The sequence below is a fragment of the Colias croceus genome, chromosome 15 (assembly GCF_905220415.1).
Source record: "Colias croceus chromosome 15, ilColCroc2.1".
Taxonomy (NCBI): domain Eukaryota; kingdom Metazoa; phylum Arthropoda; class Insecta; order Lepidoptera; family Pieridae; genus Colias; species Colias croceus.
The window spans coordinates 7,267,409-7,276,546 of record NC_059551.1 but is presented as its reverse complement, the minus strand read 5'-3'; the positions used below and the strand labels follow the sequence as shown (position 1 = coordinate 7,276,546).

Here is a 9,138-nt window from a genome sequence, read left to right as displayed (position 1 = left end):
CAAATTGAATTGTTTATCTTATAGTTAATAACTTATAAGTTTTATAGGTTATATAAAATATTATGTACCTAATAAATTTATTTACATTTATAAAAATCATGATTTTGTATGAAAGCATAGCTTATCTAAATATGCACCTTTGGCTTTGGCCAATTTATTATTGTATAAGCAAAATAAGACATTTAACTATAGGGAGATATATTATTATGGTCACTGTATAACATATTTTATTGTTGAAGGCCAGATAAAAGTAAAATAGTCATTTTATGTAGAAATAATTTTATAACACTGTTTGATTTTTATTAAATTGAACTTATAAAAAACCTTAATGCAATGCATACAATCGTAAGATATATGTTATCTACAATTAATGTGAAATGCTCCATACATTTTTGTAGTTATTTTTTTATTCTTTTATGGAGTATTGCACTTAGTATAATGGCGGGAATTGAATTTCACCAACTATTATGCGCTATATGTTGATGAAATTTGATTATTGAAGTACTCGAAATATAATTACATCATACATGCTTTTTGCAATATTTTGAGTACTATAGAAAAATTTCCTTGAGAAATGGTATATATGTTGTCTTTTTTGACATAGTTATAGGAATATAAATAAAAAGCAAAATTGTAAAAAAATGGTTTTATTTAATTACTTTTTCAACTTAACTCTGTTTGGATTATTAGATATTCTTTTAAGTATCATATTCATGTAGGATTTTCTGTCGCTTTTCTTATTTCCAGAAAATTCTATAAAGTTCTGTCCACTAAATTTATTAGTTGCACTTCCTGGCTTGGTACTTTCTGATGGTGAAAATACTCTGGTCTTCTTATCTTTTCTTTGTAAATATGGATAAGTTTTAGATGGTAAAATTTGTGTGCTAGTGTCTATTTCCATAGATTCCTCTTTTTCATTAAATGTTGCGTCACTTTCTTCTCTAATTGGTTGTTTTTTCTTATAAATATCTTCTATAACACCCTGTATGTCCAATAGACAATTTTTCTTGATGCCAAGACAACTCGTAGCAATACCAAAATTAGTAGCACTTGTTTTTCTGAGATCTTTCAAACAAATATATGGTATGGAATGAGTGAGACAATCTTCAATAAGGGATTCAACTAAAATTTTTGGATTTACTTCTGATTCTATTAAGATTGCTGAACAAATTCCACTTTGTATTGAACTTTGACAGTCTGATATACCAAAAAGTAGTCCTTCTACTTTCCTAAAAATAGTTCATATTAATTAACAAGAAGTTAACAGAAACATCTATTGTATGAATTGGAAAAAGATTAAAACATTTTAAACTACATATATAGCAAATAAGTAGTAGTAATTATTGATCTAACACACACTTGTTATTATGGATTGTTACAAGAGTGTGAAAATAAAACAATTTTCAGGTAGGTATGTACTTATTAATGATATTTGAATACTCACTCAATTGGTGGAGGTTTTGGCCTCTTTTCTTTGGGTATAGACTTAATTTCATTCCAGTGAGGTTTCTTAAATGTTGGTATGTTTACACAATGCTTCTGAAGGACTGCTTCCAGACTTTCTTTTTCGCCATCTGATGCCAAAGGCCTGAAAAGTTTTTAAGTATAATTCACCTGTTTATTAATTAATAATTACTTTTGAACACAAGAAAAATTTATATCTTAGTGGTCCAGTTTTAGTCTTAGTAAGTAATTTATAAAATATAATATTACCAAGTAACTGGATCGGGGCGGCAAACAACATTTTTAATAGTTTTCTTTAATTTAGTCTTGCTCATTGGGTTTATATTCTTAACCTTCGCAGCTGGTATTGACTCCATTTTGACGATTGTATTTATTATTTTAATTGGACTTGAAATAATGTAAAGCTACCTATTTAATACACACGATAGGTTATGTTTATTATTTTGTTCATGCTTGAGTTCCCTCACTTAAATGATACATTTGCAAATTGCAGTAGCACATAGAACTAAATTCTTCTTGCCTAATACATTCTAGTTATTTAAAATTAATTAATTGCAATCATGACACTTTTCTATTGAATTGAAATTTGATCAAAGAGTATAGTAACTATTTAAAAGGAATTTGATGAACCCCACAGATGAACCCCAAATAGTCATAAGTCAAATGTCAAAACTCAAAATAGACCATTATGTCAAACTTGAAGTTGACGTATCTAGGGTTCTCAGTTTTAATAATTTTCCCGTTGTGTCGGTTTTTTTTTTTTTTTTTTTTTTTTAATATTTAATGGCCTGGTTACGAGACCTTTAAATATTCAAACACATAAATCAAACAAATAAATCGTTCGCTTGCGACGTGAAAGAAAGACGAACAATTAGACACACACTTTCATATTTAAATATTAGTAAGGATTGAAAGTGAATGTATAAAATAAAATGTAGTCATCACTAAACATCTGGCGCCTGGCGGTCCGCCCCGACTTTGAGCGTGGTACATATTTATTATGATATGTATGTATCATATTATGTATATTATCCTTGCATTTTACGTTTATGTCTCCATAAGATATTTCCTTGTAATAACAAAAACTTTAGTTCACATTTCAGTTATCAAGAATAGGTAAAATAGTTATAATGTATCATCGAGTGCCAACGAATACTATTATGATTCCTTTATTTAAAATATCCATGCTGTTAATTTTATTGTTAAATACTTTTACATGCTGGATTACGTTTTAACTACGACTAGGTAGTAGGTTCCTACTCCAGTATATAACGTTTCCTACACTTATGGAAGTTTTTCGAGGCATAAAGTTTAATTTACACGAAAAAAATCTAATTAAATCATGCTTAGTGGAGAAATGCACACACTTCTTTTACTTAAATATGTACCATTTATGTCAGATAATATAGTTTAAAATATAATAGATAAAAGATCTCAATTTTATTTCCAATGTGAAAATAAAATACATAAATATCATATAAATCTATATTCCAACTATTTCCAATAGAGTACCTATATAAATTCTAAATCGTCGATAAGAAATAATAAGAATCACCCGATATTGCAGTATTACAGAAAACAGAACAACAATGAATATATTAGTTCAAAGAATTGTAAATCTCCATTTAGAAACTTACTTAGAAATGGGTTGCAAAAAGGCCGCGTTTTTTGTTATCATTCAGGCGGTTGGCGAAACGGTATTGTTCCGGCCGAAAAGGGCGGGGGATATAATAATGACTGCAGTAAGGGTGCAATGAAACTTTTACCTGGGTTTTGTAATTCATTTAGGTAGCTTCAGTTACTTACAGTGCGTCTTTGAGATAGTAAGGGATAATATTATGACGTCTAGAATTAAAATAGAAAAGTGGTTACTTGCTGATTGGAGTACAGATCGTGGTGGAAATTCTGGGATGAAAGTCAGTGACGATATGAAAAACCTCAGTATTTCTACGGACCGGAAAGAAAGTGGGAAGGAAACGGAACCAAAAGGTATGTCACGTGCTGTTTATTTGTCATTAATTTTGAATGTTCAAAATTTTGGCGGTTCATTTTCGGTTTTACGCAAGTTTTACGTAAAGAATTATTCGACCCGATTGGCAAATTTTGTTTTAGAACAATTTTAATGTATTTTAAAAATTATTTATAGACCGAAAACTTGGATCTTGTCATTTAATTCAATAGGCTTGCAATAGGCCAATCGCCTTTGAAGTTCTACGTTTAAATTTCCTTACCTTTCAAATATAAAATGAAAACATACTATCATTTTTAACTTTTGTTTGGATTGTATTTAATGGTTTTGTTAAGAAAAAATAAAGCTTGCTCCCTTAGCAAATAGTAACGGTGCTGGTGCTTAGAAACCCTCTGTCGACGCCGAAAAATGGATAATTCTATTCTATAAATACAAACATAATTATTATTATATCTACATGTGATTTTTTTTTATAGACAGCGTTGTAATTTTTCATTCAATTAAGTCCATGTAGCCCACATGCATGATTTCCGATATAAATAAACTTCGCTTCACAAATTACAATAAAATAATATTTAAAATATTATAAAGTCTCATAAGAACAATAAATAATAATAGATAAATTATATTGCTCACTTCTAATTACTACGAGTGAAGTGGTTCGTAGAAATCCAGGTAGTCAAGGTAGCAAAAGAATAAAAAAAAAAACAACAAAATCTTAAACTAAGTACATGTACCTATTTCAAAATAGCCTACTTATTATTATAATGTAATGAGCAATAAAATTACGTATTATTTTCATACTTTATTTTATGTACTTCTTGTTTCTAGACAACCGACCCCAAATAAAAAGACCACGAGGCTCTGCAGCTAGTAACGGTAATAATGACTCCGGTGCAGGAGGCAGTCTTCCAAATGAAGATCTAGATTTCTCTGAAAGCGCTTCATCTTGGGCTCCAACTGGCGAAAGTTCATCATCTTCTTCTGACGAATCTAACAGGGTAAGTAGGTTTATCAATTAAAACGTGATGTGCAAGATATGACGGAATCAACATTTATGTATAAATTTTTTATCATCGAAAAAAATTATCATAGTAAGTACTAAGTACATATTAATTAATTTCAGACTGAGAAAGAGAATAATAGTAAAACTAATGAAATGGCACAATACGTACGACAATTAGTGAAAATTCGACATAGTAAAAAAGTACTTACGCCAGTACATAGACCGAATGCAGTGGTAAACATTTTACAAGAGCGGCAAATGAATGGAAATCATCCGAACAAAGGTCGTAAAAGAAAATACAAAGAAATTAAGGACGAAGTCAACAAATCTTTACCTGATTCAACAAGAAAAAATATGTTTACACGACCGAATGTTCTCAATGGAACTGTTAACGTGAAATTAAGGAATATTATAGAAATCAATGCGACCTTTCAACAGTTGTTTACGATGCTTAACGCATTAAGACCTCCACAACAGGCCAATACAACATTTTTGAATGAAGAAAGTGAAGTTATAGAAAAAACTTATGATGAACCAGAGGAGAGCGATAGAAGCGAAAGTGAGGAATCTAATCGTTCTGATGATAATGTATTAATTTCAAACAAATACATTAAAGCTCGCTCTAATTCAGGTTCACCTCGTGGTCAAGAAAATAGTAAAGAGGAATGGGTATGTAACAAAGAATAATAATTTTACTGATAAACTTCATTCTACTAAGTTTAATATTTACATCTATATTATTTACCTAAATATTTATTTTTCAGATTCCGATTGGAAGTGGAAAAACTCTGATACATAAAGATAAATATAGAAAAGTAAATTGGAAGTCTTACACGATTGCTACTAGAACTTTATTATTGGCTACATTTCCAAGGCGGTAAATAATATTTTTTTTTTATACTATTTTATTCAAGTCATTACTTAGTTACAGGATAAATGAAAATTCATTGTACATTGTACTTATTGTACGAAACTTAAAATATTAATAATGTTCAATTTGTGTTTAGAATATTGGCAACACATTCGCTAACCGGCAAGCGATCACCAGCTTTTCAAAATAAGCCCGCGAAAATGTGCTTGGATCCGAAGATTGTGTCCGATGTTATTATAGAAATCACATCAAGGTTTAAAGTGAAGGAAAACCTAGTTAGGTAAGAGCAAATAGTTGTTTCATTTTACTTGTGAATTTTTTAAACTATGTACTTTTTGTGTTTAATAATTAGTGATCAAATTAGGGTAGTACACTAGATCGCGGTTGCAATAATTAACAACATAATATGATTTGATAATGATATCGTAACATTCCATAAAAAATGTTCTTTTTGCCATGTGCCTTATAAATTTTAGCGAATTTAATTAAGATTTTAATTAAAATTAGTAAGTACGTTTCAAAAACCTCTAACAGTCTCACCTTACTTTTTAATTCTTTCTTTTTGAAAGTAAACAGTTGAACTTAAATCCTCTCTTTATTTTTTTTCCAGGAGCATCATCACAACGAAATGTGCAGATGAATGCAAAATGTATAAAATGAGACTAAAAACAAAAGGTCGTCCAAAAGATAAATTGTCGCACGAGTCGTCCACAGATCAAGAAAATGTACCAAAAAACGATTCGCTTACAGTTAAATAGTGATAAGGGCGTGGAAAATAATGAAACCAAAGGATTTTGAACAGTACCATACAATACTCAGTGATTTAGTATTAGACTTTAGTTACCTATGTTTTATAAATAAAATATGTTTTTTAAAGTGTTGTTTCTTTGAGTTTTGTGATGAATGAATATAGTAAGGCAACAGAAAACGAATATAATTCTAGCCACTATTAGTTATTTTCCCTATTGCATCATTACTTCAATAAATGCAACACATTTTAACTATATTTATGAAGATGAACATTTTTTCATATATTATGATAATGACTTACTTAAACAGTTTTGAAAATCCTAATCCTAATTTTAGAACCTAGCTATTCTACATACCTATCCTATTAAAGAACTGCAGAATTCATACGATAGCGATAGCTGATATTAGTTGAAGAGTTACATTTTCTACTTACACTACAAATGAATAAAAAAAAATATGTTTTGATACATTTAATTACACCCGGTTCATAGAGCATACCTAAATAAAATAAATTAATAAAATTGAAATATCCATCACACACACTTGTGTGCTAGGTACTTATACAAAAACTTATGAAATTAAAAATAATGCACATAAATAATAATATTATGTAGTTTGTTAATTTACGTGCCCTGTTGGAATATACCAAGAGGGGATAGGATCAAATCAGTGTTTGTGCTGGCAATAATAGCTCTCATAAGCATCATGTCATCGGGGGTGTATTGCCAGCCGCTCAATTGACCCAAACTTTGGAGTTTGGGACAACATTCCATCAACAATTCTACGGTGTCTCGTGTGAGTCTCGGAGCGTGCGGAAACCATAGAGCTTCTAAATTCGGGAATTTGTAACGGCGTAATATTCTGAAATAGAAAGAAATTGTTATCAATTATTACAAGTACATACTAATTGTATTATTTTCGTAGTTGCTGTAAGATATGACCAGAACCTATTCATCTTGTAAGAGCATCTGCAGATTAAGTTATCATTCTCATATGTCATTTAGGTATGATATCGTTGATAATAATAATTTTTTGGTTTTTATAGAATTAGTTAATCGTGCGAAAGAGCAAATATATATACACAGTTGCAAATAGCTTTAGGAATAGAAACATTATCTTACCTTGCCATATCGTTATCATCAAGTCTGATTTCATCCCCAATTATGAATTTCTTAAGCTTAGGAGTTGCAGTCATCAAGTACTTTAAACATGTACTTGATAAATTTCCTTGAATAATCTCAATGTGTTCCAATTTATTAAAGGGCACCTCTTCTTCGTGCGTCGCCGTCTGACATTGATAAAACTCGAGACTTTCTAAATTAGGACAAGTTTCGGCAATTCTTGTAAAGTTAAAAGAACCCGTTGAGCCCGATAACATCAAAGTTACTATCTTATATCCTATTTTATCAAGCAGTTGATGCAGTTCGTGGCATTGGAATTTATTTAATTTAATCTTGTTTAGGTAATTTAAGTCCTTTATTTGCTGCAGTATACCTTGGTCAGGTTCCTCCAAGTAAATTGTTTCTATCATAGGACACAAGGCTATTATTGCTCTCATAGTTCTTACATTAGTTTGCACGTCATGAACATATTGTAATTTCGTTTTAAATCCTGGAGGGCAATCATTGTTGTACACGTAATTTAGTGCCTTACCGACGTAAGAATAACTACCTAAATTCGTTAAATTCGGAAGTCTCTGGATTAAAAGAGCTACATCAGTGTGGTCTACATTTTCTTCTCCATACATTCCTATATTAACGACAGAAAGACTTTGAGCGAGTTGAGGATGGCCAGTTAACATAGCGTCAATCCCTATTTCTGTGATATCCGTTTCACCAGACACATCGAGCAACTTTAATACTTTATTATATTCTCCAATACATTTAAGAATTTCGTCGTTAGCCATGTACGGTATATTTAGAGCAGTTAAATTGGGTAAATTTTTAATTATGTCATACATCAACGGTAAGTGTTCATCTTTCACCCACACGCCTTTTAAATTTAGAGCCGTGAGATGGCGTCCTTGCTCTACGATTAATTCTAGGATTTTCCTGTAGTAAGGGCACGGGAACATACCCGTGGCTAAGCTCTTAACATTTTCTTTGAGCAGTAACTTCATCGTATAGTATCTAACGGACGGATCCAAATAATCCGAACTTAATATAAGATTGATAAGGTCCTGGAATATATCACTCGTCACTCCCATACTTTCATAGTAAGACGAAACCATCGTAAACGATAGAGCGACATCTTCATCTGTAGAGATCCTTGACAAGGTGTGAATAAGTTGTCTAGCCACTAATGATAGTGTGATCTCTTGTAACGGCAGTATCGGACACTTTGGCGACATTTTCACGACACTTTACAATATTGCACTTTCACTATAACGTACTTAGCATAACTATACAATGCTGCAAGTTTGGTTTAAAAGAGAGAAATTAAAATCCGTGTTTCTCCGAGCTATTTAGCGCACTCACTCGCATCGCTGTTGGCATTCCGCCAGATCCCGTTTATAATTCAAACACACAAACCCGAAAATTATTTATAGAACTTTTATTTCTAAAAGGTGTTTACACCTTACGACGCATAAATAGATGTATAATTTGATATCTCATCTCGTTGTTATTTTTTATACGTTAATAAAAATAGTAATTACGTGATTATAACAAAAAATTTAATGCGAAACGGATAAAACTGATAAATTATTATAAATATAGAGGCAGTGTTAGCGAAGAATGCATTTTGTGGATAAAATCTTTATTCTGTATTGTTGCAGAAAGTTGTATTAACCCTTTACTGTATACATCGTTTTAAAACAAGTTAAAACGCAGCGCACATTTATTAGTGCCCTCATAACAATAGTGTAGAGTAATAGTGCAACATATTATGATATTTCAAGATATTCCAAACATTTTCACGTCACGTTATATATGAAACTAGTGGTCCGCCCCGGCTTCGCCCGTGGTACATAATATTTCGCAATAAAAGGTAGCCTATGTCCTTTCTCGGGTATCAAAATATCTCCATACCAAATTTCATGCAAATTGGTTCAGTAGTTTAGGCGTGATTGAGTAACAG

At 31.0% G+C, this 9,138-nt stretch overlaps 4 protein-coding genes across 4 annotated transcripts in view; 1 reads left to right on the top strand and 3 right to left on the bottom strand.

Annotated features, from left to right (window-relative positions):
* The window catches only part of LOC123698106 (SET domain-containing protein SmydA-8), a 542,384-nt gene that overhangs the window by 499,473 nt on the left and 33,773 nt on the right, over window positions 1-9,138 (bottom strand). The gene's annotated exons all lie outside the window — the stretch shown is intronic.
* LOC123698125 lies at window positions 636-2,079 on the bottom strand. Its single transcript, XM_045644723.1, has 3 exons — window positions 1,714-2,079; window positions 1,445-1,588; window positions 636-1,229 (listed from the first exon to the last, which is right to left on the bottom strand). The coding sequence occupies exons 1-3, from the start codon at window positions 1,818-1,820 to the stop codon at window positions 656-658; spliced, it is 825 nt and encodes a 274-aa protein (XP_045500679.1). The 5' UTR covers window positions 1,821-2,079; the 3' UTR covers window positions 636-655.
* LOC123698227 lies at window positions 3,303-6,186 on the top strand. The gene is made up of 6 exons (XM_045644812.1): window positions 3,303-3,453; window positions 4,265-4,434; window positions 4,560-5,108; window positions 5,204-5,316; window positions 5,447-5,590; window positions 5,921-6,186. The coding sequence occupies exons 1-6, from the start codon at window positions 3,303-3,305 to the stop codon at window positions 6,066-6,068; spliced, it is 1,275 nt and encodes a 424-aa protein (XP_045500768.1). The 3' UTR covers window positions 6,069-6,186.
* Window positions 6,516-8,534, bottom strand: LOC123698108. Its single transcript, XM_045644705.1, has 2 exons — window positions 7,182-8,534; window positions 6,516-6,921 (listed from the first exon to the last, which is right to left on the bottom strand). Exons 1-2 carry the CDS (start codon window positions 8,408-8,410, stop codon window positions 6,684-6,686), a joined length of 1,467 nt encoding a protein of 488 aa, XP_045500661.1. The 5' UTR covers window positions 8,411-8,534; the 3' UTR covers window positions 6,516-6,683.